The sequence below is a fragment of the Cavia porcellus genome, unplaced genomic scaffold (genome assembly GCF_034190915.1).
Source record: "Cavia porcellus strain 051 isolate PalLab524CR breed Dunkin Hartley unplaced genomic scaffold, mCavPor4.1 scaffold_4, whole genome shotgun sequence".
Classification (NCBI taxonomy): domain Eukaryota; kingdom Metazoa; phylum Chordata; class Mammalia; order Rodentia; family Caviidae; genus Cavia; species Cavia porcellus.
This window is the reverse complement of record NW_026947487.1, coordinates 115,472,444-115,493,344: the sequence shown is the minus strand read 5'-3', so window position 1 is coordinate 115,493,344 and position 20,901 is coordinate 115,472,444. Positions and strand designations below refer to the sequence as shown.

At 58.0% G+C, this 20,901-nt stretch overlaps 1 protein-coding gene across 1 annotated transcript in view; it reads right to left on the bottom strand.

Moving 5' to 3' along the window:
• Cmip (c-Maf inducing protein) overlaps window positions 1-20,901 on the bottom strand; it is a 161,936-nt gene that overhangs the window by 39,169 nt on the left and 101,866 nt on the right. Inside the window, exon 4 of the mRNA XM_063247706.1 lies at window positions 1,552-1,713. Within this exon, the coding sequence (XP_063103776.1) occupies window positions 1,552-1,713 (162 nt within the window). The remainder of the gene's footprint in view (window positions 1-1,551; window positions 1,714-20,901) is intronic.

Genomic DNA, 20,901 nt, shown 5'->3' with positions numbered 1-20,901 from the left:
GGTCCCGTGGCATGAGCGATGCTGTGGCAGGACCAGGCCTCCTGTCCGTGCAAGCTGGGCTTCCGCTGGCATGGCTCCTGCTCCCCGTGGGACTGAGTGACCCCGAGTACACGCTGACCTCCGGGATGGGTGGTTTCCTCCTCTGGACAGTTCAGCATCTGTCTGGTGGGTCCCAGGTCCATCTGTGTGACTGTCACCGGTCTTACAGATCCAATTCTCAGTCCATCTTCCTGGGAAGGGTCCTGGCTCTTGCTAAGATGGGACAAACACCCTGGGCTTGTGCCCAACACCCAGGAGGGAGCACGGAATCTTCTTCAATCTTCTGTCTTTAGATGCCTTCTTGCGCATTCCTGGCACCCGGGGCACTGTGGACTTGGACATCTTGGTTTTACAGCCCGAAAAACAGGGCAGGGCACAGGCACGTCGCTGTTAGCACGGTTGGGGTGGGAAAGGGACCCTGTCAAGAGGCCAGCCACGGAGGGCGCCTGCTGCCCTGGCCACTGTGCTGACCACGAGCCTAATTAAGGTGGCTTGGTGGCCACGTGGGCTAGGGGTGCTGGGTGATGTGGTCCTCAAGTCAGAGCCCTGGGTGGGGACTCACTGTGTGGCGCGAGCAGATCTTTAGTGTCCCCAGGCCTCGGTTTTCTCAGCTGTGATGTGGACACAGCAGGGCCGCGTCCAGAAGAGGTGGTGGGGCCAGAGGTGGCCAGCACAGGGGCAGTGAGCTGTCTTCCCTCCCCTAGGCATAAGCCCAGAGGCTGCACATGGGGACTTGGCATCTGGGACTGTGACTGCAGAGCTGAGCTTTCCTCCTCCCCGGGACACAGCCTCCGCCCCACCCGTGACATCTCCCACTCAGCCTGTCGTCCTCTCCACGCAGCATCGGGGTGGCCTGTGCCACAGTGGCATTAGCCAGGAACCAGGGCAGGGAGACAGTCTCCAGGGACAGGGACGAGGACAGCAGCACTGTTCTGGCAATGGTGCTTGTTTAAACCAGGGTCACTGAGTCCAGAAACCTTGGTGGCCAGGAAGGAACAGTCCTGGGCTGTGGAAAGTTCTCAGCCCCGTGCCGGGCAGAGCGCAGGGAAAGGAAGCCTTGTGCTTCCCGTGGGCCTCCCCTCCCGACCCGGCGGACCAGCCCTGATCTGTCACTCATCAGCTGCCCGCTCCCCACCGGGGCAGCATGCCTGGTACAGCTGGCTGTGAAGAGGGTGGGGGTGCTGGCCGGCGGCTGCTGTGGGCTGCAGCTGGTTTTCTGACTGTTTTCTGAGAGCCTGACATTCCCATTTTGCTGAGGAATCTCCTGATTCCAAAAACCCCGAAAGTCCACACACAGGCAGTGTGTGGTGATGGAGCAGAAGACTGGCCTGGGCCACCTGTCCCAGCCACTGCAGGGTGGGCCGGCACGGGCCATGTGGGCCTTTGCTGGCTTATGCCCCCCTCCCCGTGGGGATGAGACGGGGATAGAACATCCCCTGCCTGGCAGGTGAAGACCACCCCGTACAGGGGAGAAGGCACCGAGCCAGGCCGGGGCATGGAGGGGTGCCTCACCTCGGAGAGCAGTTTGGAGACGATTTCCAGGGGGGCTTGGTTGATGGAGTCATCCTGCAGCGGGGAGGTGAGGGCCATGTCCACCAGCGTCCGGATCTCTTTCAAGACCACTTCCCAGCGGCTTGGGTTACTCAGGACTTTCTTGTACTTGTAAATCTTTTTCTGGAAGGAAGAGAGAAACAGACACAAACATGTCACTGATCTGAAGGGCTCGGACGATGCAGCTGAGTGAGGCCGTGGTGAAAAGGCCCCAAGAAGCTGTCAACCTGGACGGTGCCTCACCCCGGGAGGAACCCGACCCGTAAAGGAAGGAGTGTGTCAGCAGGGAGGTTGCCGGGTGCCTCTGCAGACACCAGGCTCCTGGCTCCCGGCTCCCCAAGAGCTGTTTCCCACACTGGTCCCGGGAACTCAGGAAGGAAACGGGGTGATTTCTCCTTCACATCACAACGTCTGCCAAAGCTGCCCCCAAGTAGAGCGATAACTAGAGGTGCTGCCCTGTGATGCTGAGAGGTCCCGGGACCTCTCATAGCAGGGTCTATGACAGAGCGTGGATGGGGGCCAGGAGCCCATCACTGGCTGGGCAGGGCAGAGCCGCACCATCTCGGCATCGCCAGGCTGCCCCAGCATCCCCTGCCCGGAGGAGGATGCCTCACCTGCACTGGGCGCTGCTGCCTCTGCTGGGCCGAGTTTAGGCTGGGTGGCCGCGCCTCGGGTTTGAGGCAGAGCCGGTCCCGCCTGTGTGACATCATGGAAAGAGGCAGTCGGAGGCCGAGGTCAGAGCCAAGTGCTGGCTGGCTCCCTCTGGTCTTGCGGCCGCCCCCTGCCTGCCCTGCTGCGCCTCCCGCTGGATGAGCGCCTTCATGAAGCACCCCTGCTCCTCAGGGAAATGCCTAATTTTGGCATCACAGCACCAGCACCAGCTGGGGTGACACAGCCCCGGTATCGGAGCCAGAGTCCAAGCGAGGGAAGAGTGAAGAATAGGCTGTCCGCCTGTGCTCCCGCAGAGGGCGTAGGCCAGCGGGCCCCTCAGCCCTTTGTTTCAGAGTTAAGAATCATAAGGTGGTTTTGGGACCTGGAGCTAAGAAGGAAGGATGGGGGGCCCCACCCTAATAGCAAAGTGGATGATCATTTAGTAAGGCACCGTGGCGGTTCGAACGGGAGGGGGACTGTGCTTATTTGGGTATTTATTTTGGTTTTTTTGAGACAAGTCTTATTAGGTGGCCCAGAGTGGCTTCCAACTCTTGGTGATTCTCCTGCCTCAGCCTTGCAAGGGCTGGGAGTAAAGGCACGAGCTACCACACTTGGCAAGGAGGTCCACTCTGGACTCAGTATTTCACCTGCTGGGGCCTGGGTCCCTATTCCGTAAAAGAGGCAGGAAAAGCCCTCTCGCTGCCCTTCCCTGCAGCACCCGTCCAGAGCCCAGCCCCTCAAGGAGGACGCGTGGACACACTGCACCCTGGGTCTCCATTGGTTCCAATGGGAAACGTGGAGGTCGTGAGGCTGTCACCCAGGGCGATGCAAACGTGTCGTGTGTCCTTTCTGGGCCTCTTCCCTACTAATGGCCACACAGGCCACACCCAGGGGCTTTGGCTCTTTCTTACAGCTTCCCTTCTCCGCTTCCTCTTCCTTGCTGACCTTTGCCTTTCCCCGTCTTACTCCTCCAGAAGCCACGGCAATTTGCATCAGATGAGGGCGATCAAGCAGGGGACCACACACACAGATTTGGGGACCCTGAGGGACCACTAGGAGCGTACCACATGTTCCACTGGGCGAGTGCTTTGTGCCTGGTAAACGTGGTGCCAGTGGCCTTGATGGCCGCGATAAGTTTTTGCTGAGCTCCACTGCTAAACATGACACAGGCACCCGATCCAAGGTGCCTTCACTGGGCTGTGACCAGCCAGAGCACGGGCCATCCCTGGGGCTACACCACCCAGCTCGGTGCACAGCAGGGGCTGTGGGAGCCGTACCTCGGCATGCCGGGAAACACAAAGTGTCCCGATTGAACAGCGTGACACCTCTCGGAGCCAGGACCGGCCACTCCTGCACCCAGAGAACTGCTGGATTTTGAAATGACCGTGAAGTGATCCTAGAAATGCCGTCCCTTCCCTGGCCCTGAAGAAAACCAGTGATCCCAGCTGTGCCTTCCCACAGCCGACTCCAGGCTGAGCGCAGTTTGAGTGCTCAGGGCTGCTCTGTGGATCGGCTGCAGGTTAGTTACTCTGCAGAGAATAATGACTTTGGGTGGTTTTTTTGGTGTGTGTGTGAAGACAGTGCATGTTCATTATGAAAAATTCATACTGCAGAGCACAAAAGAAGACGGTAAATTAAAAAAGGCCTCCGAAGTCCCACAGCTCAGAAACAGTTGTTAATATTTGGTGAGCGCCGTTCCTGCCAATCCTCATTTAAACCCTGCACGGTGCAGCCAGCCGGCGGGGCCAGGGGCCATGAGAATGCCCCCCGTGCCCCACAGACCCTACGGCAACACAGAGGCACCGACCGGCAATGCTGGTGCCCATGTGACTTCGGTGACCTGTACTTGTCCTTGGTGACCTGGCTTGGGTGCCACTGACAGCCCCTCCCTGGCGCCAAGAGCAAGCAGGGGCTGCTTCAGAGGTGGGCGCCAGGGCGGTACCCAGGGCGAGCGTTTCATGAGTGCGTACCGCATGCCAGGCCAGGTGCAGGGCTGGGACAGCAGCTGTCCCGTGTGACCCTGCGAGTTGGGGATGGGGTACCCAGAAGCAGACCCTAAGACAAAGCACAAGGCGCCAGTGGGTTAGGATTTGGGAAGTGACTGTAGAAAACACCGGGGAGAAAGACAGTCAATGAACAGGCGCCACTGAGCTGGGGCTGTCACCTTCCACGGGCTGCGGGTGCGAGGTCCTGCTGGGGACTCTTAGAGGTGGGCAGCTCAGCTTTGGAGTTGACCACCAAGGAGCGGGGGACAGGAGCATTCGCCCCACTCCCTTTCCTCTCCCCCCACACTTCCGGCTGCCAGGACCCAGGCCACAGAGGTCCAGGGGTACAAGTCTGCACATTAGGGCCCAGTCTGAGTGTCCCAGGGCCAGTTCTGTACCCTGCAGGTGGTGCTGGGAGGGTCTGTCCACATCCTCTGTGCCCCTGGAGGGCTGGTGACTTCCCTGAGGCCAGTGGCCAGAGGGAGACAAGACAGGAGTCAAAGCCAGCGCTGGCCAACTCCAAAGCTCTCGCTCTTTCCATCACACTGGCCAGGGTGCAGGGGCCAGGTGGGGGCAGGTTGGGGTCTCCAGGAGACACTGATGGGGGCATCGAGGAGGGCCTGGGAGCAGTGGCGGCCGGCGGGTGACCGGCTTGCAGTGTGGGAAGGGGGCTGCTCTTCCAGAAGGGCTGTCCAGGGCGATGAGGCCAGCCACTCCCTGGTGACAGAGTGGCGCGTGTCATCCGCGGAGCACTGATGAGCTCACCAGGCAATGGATGAATCATGATGGGGCAGGGAGGAAGCCGCCTCTGGGATCCTCAACCCCGCGGAGCCCTCTCTGCCAGGGGATGGGTGGCCTAGCGGTTTGTCCAGCGTGGTCAGGAGCCCTGGAACCACTGGAGGACGGACCCATGGGTGGTACTATGTAGAAGGGAGCTGAATTAAAAGTGGGGTGCAGGTTACCTATGGTGATCAAACCTGGCCGTCCCGCCTGGGATTATACCAGGAAACCAGAAACGGTCTTTGGTGTTTTTAACAACACTGAAGGGGAAAAAAATTGATACAGATTATGCAACAGAAATTAAATGCAGCCCGTGAAGCCCCAAATATTTGCTATCCAGCCCTTTACAGACAAGGTTTGCTGAGTCCTGGCTCGCAGCATCAAATCCCAGCCCAGGAGGTCAAAAGACAGGGACGTCACTGGCCCCCCAGGAAGCGGGGAAGCTCCCATGAAGAGAAACCAAGCATTTCACACCCACTAGGATGGCTCGGGGCAAAAACCAAACACCACCAAGTGTAGGAAGAGTGTGGGGAAACAGGGACTGGGACTCTTTGCAGCGCGGTGGACGGCGGCTGCCGCGGCCATCAGGACAGCTTTGACAGTCGCTTAGGATGTTAAACACACACTTTTCACAGGCCCGACAGTTCTGTGCTGAGAAATCTGCCCAAGGGAAAGAAAAACACGCTCCGCACAAAGACACCCACACGCCTGTCCACAAAACAGCTCCAGCTCTGTGGACGAATGAATGGATCAGCCGTGGGGAAGAGGGCAGCCACAGACTCCAGCGCACAAGGCAGTGAACCTGCGGAACGGCACATTCGCTATGCAAAGGGAGAGAAGCCAGGCCCAAGAGGCACGGTACCTACCGTACACCTGACACTTCATATAAACCATCTGGGAGAGTCAAACGCAGAGAGGAAGATGAACCAGTCCCCGCACGTGGCTGGTTTTACAATGGGTGGATTTTATGGCGTGTACGTTGTAACTCACATAAGCTACCTTAGCTTAAGAGTGCACCGTACGAAGACAATGGTTGGATGGCTTTGTGTTTAAGAGTGTAGGTACGGCGATAGCAGACTTTAGCCCAATTCTAAGCTCTGCTTCATCCACCCACCATCCATCCACCACTCATTCATCCATCCATCCACTCATCCACCCACCCACCCATCTATCTATCCGATCATCCAACAAAGAATACTTGAAACCCTCCACCACCGCCTGCCAAGCTCCGTGAAGGTATTCAGGATCCTCAGCACAAGCAAAGCAGACAGCCCTGTGTTCACGGAACCCACAGTCAGTTACTTGTATTTTAGGTTCTCCATCTACAAAGCAGGAAAAAACAACAGCTGCCAAAGGCTTGCTGTGACCATCTCTGAAACCTTACGTACACAACAAGCCCAGTTCCTGGCTGAGCAGCAGCTCTAATGATTCCCACCTACTGAGGCCGGGCAGTGAGTGTCCAGGGCGGGCAGGACTCAGGAGGACGCCCAGCATCCACGTCTCAGCCAGCCGCAAACACAGCCAGCAGCAGAGTCTCCAGCTTCCATCCGGCACAGCCAGTCACTCCGTGGCTGTCCTCGTCCTCCGTGTGTCAGGGAAGGCACGTTACCTGGGTGACACCCGCCATCTCTCTGGTAACTGCTCCCACAGCAGAAACAGGCACAGACACTGGGCTGTCAGGCCTGAGAACACCGAGCCTGTGCCGCCGTGCCGCAGGTCACGAGCTGTCACCGGGAATGTGCCCTTGGCCAGAAGAGGCGTGGCTCTGAGTGTACCGTCAGCTCGCCTCTCCTCGGGCTGCCTGCCGCAGCTCGGAGGACCACACACACTCACACACAGGAGCACGCACGCTCCCCGCCACCTGGCAGGAAGGGAGAAGCCGTGCCAGCTCAGTGGAGCTGCAGAGGGAGGAGGACCGCGCAGAGACAAATGGGCCCGGGCGGCTGCCCACTGGCTCTGCCAGCATCTTTCCAGTGCGGGCCCTGGCACGGGGCTGTCCAGTCGGAGCGCTCCTGGCCCGACGTGACTGCTTACACAGAACTTCATTAGAACGAAACCCAGGGGAAAACCTAGTGCCTCGGTCACACGCTGCGGTAGCTGGCGGCCGTTCCAGGACAATGCAGAGATTGAATGCTGTCACCACTGCACAAAGCTCTCCTGGGCAGTGTGGGCCTGACTTCTTGGGGTCCCCTCTGTTGCCATGCCCCAGAGGTCCATCTGTGGGCAGCGGGCTCTGTCCCCAGCATCAGGAGATGGCCACTACCTGTCCCCTTCCTTTTCCAAGCCACCACTTTGCCAGGAGTCACTTGACTTCTCTGAGCTCTACCAAGGTGGTGCCTACAGCTGAGCCCTGTGGGTTCAGAAAGCCTGAGTGCTGGGCAAAGGTCCCTGGCTTCCCCGAGTCAAGGCGCACTGTGGCCACGCGCTGGTGTGCTCGGGTGGATTGCCACCCCTGGCCAGGCAGCGGTATCAAATCCTTTCAGAGCATGGACTTCATCTTGATGTCAGCTATGACACCCAGCTCTTCAGCATCAACCCAAGTCAGCTCCCCCTAACCTCCCTGAGAGAACTCTGAGCAGAGACCCCAGGCAGCAAGCTGCTGGCTGGTCTTTTTTCCTGACACCTGCTGCCCAGCTCAATCTACGTCATGCAGTGGCCCTGGGGACCCTGGCTGCAGCTTCCTGGAGGAGGAGGCTGCTGGTGCCCAGAGAGACCCGAGGCCCAGCACAGTGCAGCAGGAGGGCTCTGGGAAGTGCCTGGTGGGTTTTCAATAACTAGATGACACTCACCATCAAGCGAAACCCTTCAATCTGTGTTAAAGAAATACTATAAATGCGTATTGTTTTTTTGCTTTAGACCTGGCCATCCTGATCTACAAAGGGCATGGCCTTTCACGCCCAGCCTCTTCCCACTGGCTGGTGCCTGGCCATCGGATTCACCCACAATGCATTTCACACTAGGACTTCATTCATTTGGGCAGCTGAGTGACACTCTGTGAGAGACTGAGAGGTCCGATGTAACGCGCACAGGGGCTACGCGCACGGGGGCTTGGCTTCTTCCGGCCACCGGTGTATGCGGTACAGTGAACTCACTGCCCCGCGCATTGGGCACTGACTGTGCCAACCGTGGCTGCCCACCATCCTGCTCTGCACCATCACTGTGCCCTGATGGAGTGAGTTCTGCCACAGGGCAGCGCAGTTTGGTGGGTCACTCAGGGGACTCAGATTCAGCCACAGAGTCACTGCACTGTGCCTGCTGGTCTCACTGATTGGCACATGAATTAGCCAATGGTCTCCCGGCAGGGACCTGTGTGTTCAGGGCCGGCATAGGAACAGCCACTGCATGGACGACGGAAAGTGGAGGACACAGCCCAGCCCCACCTGGCTGGGGAGCAAGGCACAGAACAGTCTCCCAACACTACTCAGTAAGGCAGTGACAGCCGCCCACTCAGCGAGGCACAACTGCAGTGTGGACGGCTTGGGGCAAGCGACACCAGCGCACCCCGCTCTCCTCTCTGGAGGGCCAGGCTCTGTGCCAAGCACTCTAGTGCCAACGGCTGTCATCTGACACATCCTCGAGATGTGTGGTAGAATCAGCACCACTTTACAGATCGGAAAACGGAGGCCAAGGGGTGGTCATGCAGCCAGTGGAGCCAGTGAGAAATGGGCCTGCTTTGTGCCCCAAGTGCCTGACCCTTGTGCCACAGAGCAGGATAAACCCTGTGCTTTCCACACCTCATCCACACTGCCACTCCCTGCCAGCTAGAGAGCTCCCCACCCCCTCCCCACCTGCCCCTCCAGGGCAGCTGCATACTGGCCGGAGCTGGTATCTGCCTGAAACTGGCTCCCCAGGAGGTAGGCAATCTGTGTGAATGAGAGACACGGCCCTGGCACTCAGCCCTCTAGGTGTCCACTAGAGGTGGCCTCCCTGCAGCCATGACCACTGGCCAGGAAACAGCGGGGAACAGTGAGGTGCGCTGCTGTGCTGGCTCCAGGCTTCAGCTGGTTGCCTGGGTAACCGTGAGTCTGGCTGGTGGGGAGAGGGCTGGCCTTGGTGTCGGTCTCTCGCCTGGGTACCGCGTCCTACCTGCACTGCGCGCCTGCTGCACCTCGGGAAGATCCAATCATCCCACGGATGCTGCCTGAACGCATTAAAAACTGTACTCGCTGTTCTGCTCACTGGGCTGCGAGCTCCTGGGGGCAGGGCGATGCCTCTGCTGTCTCTGCACGGCGACTGAGGCCACTCGGGCTGTGTGGAGGGGGCTCTGGGGGTTTGTAAAAGGCAGCGCGGACAGGGAGGAGCTGCTTGCCAGCAGGAACGGCTGCCAGGTTCGAAGGGCTCTGCCGCAGGGGGGCCCTGGACCAAATCCTCCACCCTGGTCCCCTGTGTAGCAATCACCCGGGGGGCTGCACTACCCTGGGCCCTCCCCACGCCTTGCTGCTACCGCTGCGTATCCTGTCCCAAGGACAGAGGCGGTGGCAACAACACAAGGCCACTCCTTTGTCAAGGTCTAGGGTCACACGGCTGGTGTTGTGCTAAGCTGTGAGTTCCCAACAGAAACACCTTAGTCCCAACTGGTAGAACCTGGTTGTGACTGCATCTAGAAGTTGGGTCTTCACAGTTGTTAAGAGGGGCCCACACTGGGTCAGGATGGGCCCTACATCTAAAGGAGGGTATCCTCTTAAAAAGGCCACCAGGACAGGAAAGCCCCCCAGCACTGTGCCTGCGCACAGGACTGAACACCCTGCAGCCCCAGAGGGAGCACAGCCCTGCTGACCCCTGACCTTGGACTTCTGGCGCCAGCCCCCGACAGAACAAGTTTGCTGCTTGAAGCCCCTGGTTTATGATCCTTCATTGCGGCAGCCACAGGAAACTCTCACAATGGCGGGCAAGGACGGACCCAGGAAACCTTGGTGCTCAGCAACTCGGGCCGACTCGTCCGGCCTCTCACTTCATGAGGGACGGTGGCCCAGAAAGGGCCCCGGCTCGCAGCTTATCCTCAGGGTGAAATCTGTTGGGTGTTCTTTTTTTGGGAGCAACCCGATGTGCTGGTCCTTTTGCTCCCCCAGGGGACAGAAGAAGTTGGCATCACACTAACACCTGCCACCAGACCTGACCCGACTGCATAAGCTCTGGCCCCATGCCACACAAAAGGTGGAGCCTGGCTGGTCGCCTGCACCCCTGGTGCCTGCATCCACCGTGATGTCAGAGAAGCCACCTGGGGACCCGGGAGGTGGCAGGCAGAACTTCCAGGAGGATTTCGCAGAAGCGTCAGCTGGGGGCTGTCGGGGCCTTGGCAGGGGAGGACCATGGCACAGGAGTCTACTGGGCACCGCCTTCCCTGGCTGCCAACCCCAGCAACCAGCATTGTATCGGGGACCACTCGGGGCTGCCCGTCCCACACGCAACCTGCCAGGGCCCTCAGGAACCATCTTGGGGCATAACCAAGGCACAACGGTGGAGCCCAATGCCAGGCTGATGCCGCAGCCATCGTGAGGGTGGAACATAAGCCTTGGGTCCTCTCTGGGCACTGGATCTGAACACCGTGTCCATGACAGTAGTGCCCACATGAGCCCGTCAAGGTGGACGGGTAAGTGTGCCATATATGATAGAGTGTCACTCAGCCTTAAAAAGGAAGCAAACGGCATCAAGGGAGGCTGAATCAGGAGAATCTCAAGCCCAAGTCCCACCTGGGAAAGTTGGTGAGATCTTGTCTTAAAAAAAATAGTAAGGTTTGAGTTAAAGCTCAGTGGTGCAGCACCCCTGGGCTCACTCCTCAGCAACACACGCACACGCACACGCACATGCACACGCGCACGCATGCACACACGCACAGAGTCCCTTGAGAACGGCTGCAAAGATGCAGGCCGGGGCTTGGCTTCATCCGTAGTGCTCCAGTTGCCGCATGAATTGGAAACTTAATTAAAGAGCCTGAAAGGGCTTCAGAAAGGGAGCGTAGAATCCACAGGCTGCACAGGACCCTGGCTCTGAGCCTGTGACACACCACCAGGAGGATCTGAGATCCTCGCATCTCTCGCTTTGTAGTGGCCCAGGAGGTGTCGAGCACCTAGCAGATGACCTGATTTTAGCATGACGCGCTTCTTTGAAAATTAGCATTGTCGAGACCAGCGTCAGGGAAGACTAGAAAGCGCCCAGGAGCAGCCCGGTGCGCTGGTGCATCCTGTCATCCCAGCACTCCAGGAGGCTGAGACGGGAGGATCAGAAGTTCAGGGTCACCTGGGCAACATGGCAAGTTCAAGGTCAGCCTGACTATGCAGGAAGAACCTGTCTCCAAAATAGTAAGTAAATAAAATACAGAAATCGAGCAAGCACAGGCACTCTATTCTGTGACATCATTTCGCAGGTTCCCTTTCTGGACACGCGTGCACACATGCACAGCACAGCCTGCACATAAACGTGGGCCACACTGTACACGCTGGCTCTTCCTCACCCTGGCCACTGTCCTGCGTCCCTTTCCCCCCCACCCGCCCTGACCCAGGCTAACACCGCGGGAATCAGAAAGTGCCTTCCGGGGCCGCACTGCAACCTCTCTGGTGCTGCGGCAGAGGGCGGGGCTGAGGCTCCTCGTGCCTCCTACGCATGTGTGACCCATGGGGGCTGCTGGCTTGCAGAACCCTGGTCTGGGTCACTTCATATTCTCTTCCACAGTCCTGGTGCAATCGAATGCAAGAGCAGAGAAGAGTTTGGGGTCCCCGCCTCTTTTAGAAAGTGGCACTGCACCCACATACACTACCTGTGCTTTCTGACTTCACTCTCAACGCCCATCAGGAGCTGCTGCAGACCAGGTCCCTTCTGTCCCCCTGCTTGAACGTGCCAGAGGCAGGATGCTCACCAGAAACCCTAACCCCAGGCCACGGCAGCCCCAGCCGTCTGACCTCAGCCCACGGGTCCTCCTCTCCAGGGTCACTCTGGACAGTGCCACCAGCTTTGGCTAACTGACCTCAGAGACCGGGTCCACCTCCCCACCAGGCTTGCCCTGGATCAAAGTGCTGTTTGCACCCGGTAAATTAGGGGCCTCCTCTTAATCCTCAGCCCTTCGAAGCAGCCCCTTCCGAGCACACGCCGTGATGTGATTCATAGCCACCCACGCCACAAGCTCACCCTGCAAATACTGTCACCAAGGCCACTCCGGTCTGCGCTGAGGGCAGGTGGTCCGGGGCTCGGTGCCTGCCTGAAACTGGACTCTGTGTGTCTGTGTGTGTAGGGGGAGGGTCTGCTTCCTCTGATACAGGAAACTCTGTCCCAGATAAGGATTTCCCCTGTGCAGGCTCCAGACAGTAGCAACTCGGCAGGGGCCTTGTTGTTTATTTTACTAGGAACTTTATCTCCCGCTCGCTCATAGCACATCAAAAGCCTCTGGCGGTGCGGCTGTGTTTGGAAGCCTCTGCTCCTTGCTGCCTCCTTTGGGCCGAGTCCCAGCATCCCAGTCCCAGCTGCTACCACAGAGGCCTTGATGTGTGAGCGTCCTGTGAGGCGTCCAGACCGCAGTGGTCGCTGACGTGCGTTTCACGACAGGTTGTGACGTGGACACAGGGTAAGGCGCAGGCGCCATCCTGCCTTCCCGGGAAGGGGTCTGCAGCCGAGACGGGGCTTCCTGGGGCGTTCCTTCCAGGGCATGCACAGGGGACAGGACGGGACCCTCTGAGAGTCCCACTAGGAGCCCACGGGGTCCTAGCGCTCATCATGGTGTGTTCTAAGCCTCCCACATAGATAGTGGGGACACTGCAGAGAAACCCAGATGCTGTGGACACATTCGGTCCTTGTGCTTGGCCTCAGGCCATGAGGGACCCAGAAAGAAGGCCTGACGGCTACTGGAGGTGCCAGGCCTTGGGTCTGAAATCCGCTTGGATGTATGAGAAAGCAACAGCCCCTCCTGGGAACCTGCGCAGTACAGACAAAACAAGAGACAGGCAAGGGGGAGGCGGCGCCAGGTCCACACTTCTTGGTGCTCTCCGTCCCTTCCAGCTGCTGCAGCGGCTCTCAAAGCCTGATGTGCACCTGTGCTTCATTTAAAACCCAGGAGTAAGCTGGGTGCACACCTGCAATCCCAGCACTCAGGGGACGAGGCAGGACTGAGGCAGGAGGATCCCTGCAAGTTCGAGACCAGCCTGGGCTACAAAGTGAGCTCAAGGCCAGCCTGAACCGCAGAGCGAGACCCTGTCTCAAAAACACAAAACAAAAACAATCTATGACTTAAACTGGTTGGGTGTGAGGGGGTGGCTGGACCACCTCTTTAACACGCTGGATCGTGAACCCCACTTGGAGCTGTTGGTTCAAAAGCTCCTGGGCCTGCAGGAGCCAGGATGCTGGGACATGAAGAAGCCACTGTCAGCTGAAGAATTCACTGCAGACGGCAGACAACGAGGGGACCTCCAAGGCAGCAGCCACGAACGGCCCCCGGACCTGCCCGTCTCCCCCAGGGTCGTGTGGCCTCTGACCTCCTCCTAAGGGTGTACTTTTTAAGGTCCTTGGCATGTGTCCTAGCCCAAGGTCACAGGTAGCTCAGTCCTGGCATTCCGCCCCCAGAAGGGTCTGCACCCACCTCAGGGCTTTCTGCAGACCTGCCCGCTGGCCCCAGAGTGTGCTGAGGCTGACCAGGGCCTTGTGCTTTAGGCACCGGCTACTCCTGGCCGACGAGTCCCTCTCCCAAGCTTTTTACTTGCTGAGCTGAGCTGCTGTCCCTCTGGGCATCTCTAATGGCCTCGGCTGAGGTGAGGCCCTAACTCCTCTTCAGGGAACGGTGCTGCTCTTTTCAGAGTCTGTGTCACCTCGTGTCCAAGTCAATGGGCCAGCGGGAGGCCACAAGGCCAACCGCAGAACAGTGGGCCACCTCCCACCCTGGCTGGATACCTAGCCCCTGGACCCCACTGCCTGATCCCCATGGCAAAATACCCACCACGCCTTCCTGCAGAACAGAGGCCCTGCTGCGGAGGACACTACCTTCTGGTTATGTTTGGAAAACTCGACTACAGACAGAGAAAGGGAAAAACACAAAATCTGCCGGAAAGGCCAGACGGCGGTTCACCCACAAACCGTTTACGTGAAAAACTTCCTTGTAAGGCTCTGTGACTCATCCCTGCCCATCAAAGGGTGCACTGGATGACACATGAACATTCTGGTCCCCTCTTCCTTGTTGGGAAAAAAAAGACCCACAAATACCACTTCTTTGTGGCTCTGGAAGCCTACAGAAGACAGTCACACAGGAGGTCCCAAGCCCCAGGCTGGGGTCCCAGCACAGGCAACAGTGTTTTACTGAAAGATCTAAAGTCTCATCTAGCTTGATTTTGTCTGAAGAGAACACGGCAGCCTGCTCTTACCCATGGTTCAATTGCCCAGGGTCGCCTGGGGTATGGAAATATTAATGGAAAATTCCAGCAGTAAATCATGCACAAACTTTAAGCACTGTTCTCAGTAGCATGGTGAATCTTCTAGTGGCCCATGGCATCTTGCCTACAGGAAGAAGTATCCACACTGTATATGCTACCAGCACGTTAGTAGTAGCATTCAGTGATCAGATCTACTGTGGCCGTACAAAAGTCCTTGCATGCAAGTAGCTATTTCTCTTTTTTTGGTTTCTGGAGACAGGGTCTGCTGTATAGTTTAGGTTGACCATGAACTATGTAGCTGGGGGCTGGGCTTGAGTTTGAAACAATCCTCCTGCCTCACCCTCCTGAGTGCTGGAATACAAGTGTGCACCACCACTCCCAGCCTCAAGTAGCCCTTATCTTACGTAACAACAGCCTCTGAGGGCAAGAAAAAGATGCCTTTAAAGGAAGCACAGGGCTACAAAATGGCAGAGCAAAGATGAATCCTGAGGCTGTACAGTCACACTGCCAGGCATACAGGAAAAAACACCATGTGACAGTTATGGGTGAGGTGAACAGATGATGAACACATCCTCCCTGGCTAAGTAAGGGGTGACCACCGACTATAAACTCCCCAAAGGAAGCAGGTGGGTCTGTATGCATCGGCAGAGACATAGCCACCGTCTGTAAGAGTGTGGATAACAAGTCTGTATGGTGTTTCAAAAGGAAACACTCAAAACACTTTCCCAGAGGTCCCAAAAGACCACTAATGGCGACTGCCGGGGAGAAAGCGGACCGAGGGAGGAGGAGACTGATTTCTCATTGCTGACCCTTGCAGAGTTTTTACAATCTTTTCTTGTTGCTGAGACAAAATACCTGATGCCCAAAGTTAAGGGAGGAAATGTTCATTGAGCTCACGGATTGTGGAGGTTTCAGTCCATAATCGGCTGGCTCCAAGGCGGGGTGGCACGTGGTGGAGGGGCGACAGTCCACGGAGACGGAAGACCACCCACCCTGAGGCAGGCGTGGCAGGTGTCAGTGGACCTTTGATCCTACAACTGTGCCACGCCAAGCAGTGGGAACATCCTGGATCCCAGCATCACACACCCAGATTCAGCAGCCCCTGAAAAGCTGCCTTCTCCATGACTGCATAAGGCCCTGGCCACAATAACAAGTGCACACTCTGTGTCGTTCATTAATGTTGACAGGCAGGGCGGGAGACTGACTAGAAAGGGGCACCAGGGGCATCTGCTGGGGCGCCAGGAAATTTAGGGGGCAGCAATCCAGGGGAATACAGTAAGGAACACTTCTCACACTCCACAGCCAAACTGGGTATTTTGTCCTATCTAAGTTGTAGCTTGAATTTTAATAATCATAAAAAATGTTAACAGAAGTTTTAGATGGTGGGAATTTTTTTTTTTTAGTATTTACTTTTTTTAATATTTAAAAAAAGCCGTAGTAAACACAATTTTTAAACCTCTGGCTTTAGGGTTCTCACAGGCCCCAGAAGAAGTAGCGTCCATGTAATAATTTCAGTGGTCGTGCGGATGAGGTTTTTTTTCCCCTAAACGAGAACCTCCATGTTCAGATTTAGCTGTAGTGTTGGCACTTGGTGATAAACAAGTGGGTTTGGGTTGCAGTCTGCATACTCGGTCTCTAAAAGGTTTGCCCTCACTCTCCTACTCTGGAAAACTGTCCTCCAGGGCCTCCTGATGGGGTCTCCTGCAGCAAAGAGGAAAGCCTACACATGCATCAGAGCCCCGGGCTGGCACACCCACCACGACAGGGCACAGAGCAGACCAGGACGCCGTCCAGGCCCTGCCACGCTGTGAATGAATCCCCAGCCTCTGGAGCCGGTCACTGAGCACAGACTGGAAAGTTCTATTGGGACAAGGTTCAAATGCACACAAAGCTACTCTATGCTGCCAGGGGCAGAGTGGGGGAGGCCTAAAGCAGGGCTGAGCTAGGGCCACCTGGGGTGGCCGTACCCCTGTCCCAACATGCTAGGCGAGGCTTCTTCTGACTGTGTGCTCACCCCTGGGGTCTGCTCCTCCATGCAAAGCTGACTTAAAAACGTCACCCAGGTCTGTCCTGCAGAGAGATCTAACGGGAAGTACAGTGTGTGGCCTGGATGCCCACCCTTTCCGGGTAAATGACTCCCGGTGGAAAAGGCCAGCAAGCCACGACCCCTGCCGGGCAGCAAGCTGGCTGAGAGGCCACCAGTCGGGGTTCAAATCCAGCCAAGCCACCTTGCACCAGGCCCTCTGAGTGCTCAGCCGCTCCTCCACAGGGGCTGGCCAGGCTGTGGGGTCCAGGGACAGTCACGTGGGGGCCTACGAGCTGTTTTTATCTGTGAAGAAAGCCCAGGAGAATATGACTCTGCTCCCTACGGCCGCCCAGACTCTGCCACTTGCTAGTCTCATTCCCTGAAGAGCCCCTTGTTGTTAGTTACGGGGTCCCTCGTGACCTGCTGAGAGCCCATGCTGTGGCTAAGAGACCTGGAGACCACGGCCTTCCCGAGGGGACCGTGGCCTGGGCCCCAAAGGTCACCAGCATCCTGGGGTTCTGCTGGCACCTGTGCTCTGGGACTCTGCCCAGCCACTCCCTGCTGCCGAGCTCCTGCCGGGTGGGAAAGCCTCCGCTTCCCAGGGCTCTCCAAGTCCTTCTGATCCCCTCTTAACAGGTCACCCTGCCTGGCTGCCAGAAGTTAATCTGGACGGCGCTCCTGCCTGCTGGGCCTGGGCCTGGCTGTCACTGTGGCTGGGCCCGTCCCTGCCCTCCACCCCTTCTTAGAGCCCTCAGTATCTTCCCATGTGGAAGATGTCTGGGCCTGGCAGTCTGTCTGGGATCTCTGCAGAGAAACCCAGAGAGCCAGAGGCCACACAGTGACAGCCAGCAGGCACAGAAGGAGCGTGGTAGCAGGCAGGGGCTCAGGAAGGAGAGTCTGGGTCAAGGGAAGTGGGTAGATTGATTAGTGATGCCTGCCACAGGCAACAGGCCTTGGGGGTGGGGTATGTGTGCCATGTCTGTGGTCTCTTTAAGAGCCACAGACACCAGCAATGGCCCAGGGCCTGGGAGCAGGGCAGGACTGGAAGGGGACATAGTGTGACCCCCTGTATTGGCAGGCAGGATGGGACATGGCAACCAGCCACAACCCTCACAGTGTCACCCTCAGGCTTTAGAGGAAGAAAGCTCTCATGCAGTGGAATGTGACCAATGCCCACATGCCACACACGCCTGTGCAGCCAGAGGGGTGAGAAACAGTCCTCCAGTGCTCAGGGTCCCACGGCCTGTGCTCAAAGCCAGCTATGTCACCCTGAGAGAGGGGTGTGGCCTCCCAGGCTCAGTTTCCCCATCTGTAAAAGGAGACAGCAGGACGAACAAGCCCATCCTTGTGCAGCGAGGCTTCAAGCAGGTGACCACGGAGCAGCAGGGCAGATGGCAGCCTGGGAGCAGGAGGCCTGAGGCTGGGCCACCATGCTGCTGTCTGCCCAGGGCTGGGCACTCTGGGCTCAGGCTGGGCTGGAGGAAGCCCAGGTGCAGTCTAGGGTCTGGGTCACAGCACAGGACCAGGGTGGAAGTTCCTGCCAGGTCCCTGCCTGGGGTGGCCCAGGAGAAGGGCAGGGCCAGGCCTGACTGCCCTGTGTCAGAGCCCCAGGCTTGCTTTCCAGGGACCTTGGCCTCCCTGCCCTGAGAATGGTGGCCCTGGCCGGGCCCGTCCCTGCAGGCCCGAAGGTGCTGCTCCACACAGGTGCTCCACGAGCCGGGGTCCCCCGAAGCCTGGCTGGAAGGGGGGTGGCCAGTGCTGGCTCCTGCCAGGCTCCCCTCTTCCTGCTTCATGACCTACGGGACCCTGGATCCTCATGGCAACCCCATAAGCAAGCTGCTGTGACAGCCCAGGCTTTACAGATTGGGAAACTGAGGCCCACAGCGCAGCCAGAACAGTACAATCACCCACACCCCTCCATCCTTTCCAGGAGCGACTGTGGTGCCCCCAAGAGTGACCCCGAGGCTGTACGCAGGGCACAGCCCAGGACTCGGCATGGGTCCTCCCATCACGCAGGGCAGTCTCCACAGGGCGGACTCCAGGGCCAAGTGGGAGCAGCAGGGAGCCTCTACAGCCAAGATGTTTACACCCATGAGGTCCCAGGGGCCCAGCCACCCCAGCTAAACAGGCGCCCCTGGGAGCTGTGGCGAGGCCTCCGAGTGGCTGTACCACCACCCACCTGGCCCCCTCCCACTCAGACCCCACAACTCCTCCGGCTCCTCGGCCAATGCCAGCTGCGGCAGGAGAAGCAGAGCTGCCAGGAAGACAGGCAGGGGACAGCCAGGACCCCAGGCAAGTGACAAGTACTCCTGGCACGCGCACACACACACACACACACACACACACACACACACACACACACCTGCCCGCCCCACAACATGTACAGCACAGAATCTACTTGGGAAGGGGAGGTAAGGGGAGAGAACTCTCAGGGCTGTGCTCAGTGGCCAGGGAGCTCGCAGCCCCAGAAAATTCGGAGTCCTCTCAAGTCCTGAACCTCAGCCAACAGAACTCAGCGCTGGACGCTGGGCGTGTGAGGTGGCGCGCACCTGTAATCCCAGCACTGGAGAGGCTGAGGCAGGAGGGTCCCAGGATGAGCTATAAAGTGAGTCTAGGCCCAGCCCAATCTACATAGTGAGATCTTATCACAAAGAGATCAAAACAAACCAACAACCACATAGCCTGGGGATCAGATGGGCAAAACACCACACAGACATTTTCTTTATATTCTGCCTCGTTTCACAAGGCACCCTGCGGTCAGCGCTCTGTGTCAGCCTTGCTTCCTTCCTGCCCTGCTGGGGGCCTTTTCAGACGATCCCCTACCTGCCCGCTTCCTCTGAAACCAGCGTTAACCAGCACCATTGTGCCGAGCAGGGCTGTCCTGCGCTGCAGTAATTGAGGGTCGGTGAGCTCCAACACCAGGCCCTGGCCCCTGCTGAGGGGAGGCACTGCCCTGTTGGGCACCTGCCTACACCCTAAGACTGAACAGGGGGCACCGCCATCACAGAGGCCGGCAGGACGCATTCTGTCCATGGGCCACCACCACTCACACAAACACACGCTAGCATGGGGCATCCAGTGACAAAGCCATTCAGAGTCTACGTGGACAGTCTGATCTCGGAGGGAAACATGGTTTGACGGAGGAGGAGGCCAGGCAGCCCCAGGGGTGTGGACTGCTGGAGTCAGGTAGTCTAGCTGCTGTGCAGCCACGGGAAGGTCCCTCAACCTCTCTGAGCTTGGTTCCTTTGTTTGCTGAATGACAACGAACCAGAAAGCTCCTAGCCATGTCTGACACATTGAGGACACACAGTAACTGAGTCTGGATGAAAAATCCCACTGCCGGAATCTGCCCCGACAGGGGCACTAAGCCATAGAGCCAGAACTTGAACCTGGGTCTCGCAGTCCACTTGTTAGCCGGTGGTACCTCCAAAACCACTCAGCACTTCCTCACCTCTTGAAAAGGAGGGGGGGGGGCTCATGTGACTCACCAGGCCACGTGGCCAGGGCCACAGCACAGATGTCAAGTGGCAGGTGCTGGAACACCACTGCCACCTGGTGGCGGCATATCTAAACTACGGGGGTGGCAACTGCACGCACACGCACGTACACACATGCACGTGCACGTGCGCGTGCTCGCACACAGAGCTCGCGGTCCTACAGAGGAAAGCGCTCTGCCTGGCAAGTGCCTGTTATCTGCTGGGTGCTTTTCTTTATATCTTAGACGAACTCACTATGCAGCCCAGGCTGGCCTTGAATTCACAGCAATCCTCCTGCCTCTGCCTCCCGAGTGCTAGGATTACAGGTGTGTTAAATCATACCCGGCAGTTCATACTTTAAAGACAGCTTTCTTGCCTGGGGATGTAGCTCAGTGGCACAAATGCCTGCCTGGCAAGCACGAGGTCGTGAGTTCGATCCCCGGGACCAAAACAAACAAAAAGCTTTCACTGCTGATACGGATCTTGGCACATTTGGAAGAAGTGTTTCCCTAACCTGTCACCACGGCCTTGTGTCCCAAGTACATCCTGCCCTGTCCCTGGCTAAGAAAAACAGAATGAGCTTAATATCCTGGGGACCAGATGGGTGGAGACTCCACAGGCCCCCTCTGTGCTGGAGTTCAACTCCTTGGGGCCCCAGCAGGTCTGACGCACATGGCCCACGCCGGGACCCTGGTCCCTACGCCATGGAAAGCAGTCACAGGGGACACATCCCGTGGGGAAACTGAGTTCTCAGCAGCACCTGCTGGCTCAGAGGAGATGCTTGGCACCTCTGAGCTGCCCTGGGTGCCTCCCCAGCCAGCAATGTTCAGACACCTATGGGACAGGAAGAGGACGGAGCCTAGCACAGTGGCGGGCACACAGCGGGAGCTCAGTACATGCAGTGGCATATTGGCGACTTTTTCTCAGCCTCTAAGACTTGGTGCTACAGGCACCAAGAGGGCCCACAGCTGCCAGGGAAAGGGGACAGTGTGTCCCTGGGGGACCGAAGTGGTGTCCTGGGGCCCCCCTCTGTCTTGTGCCCAGCT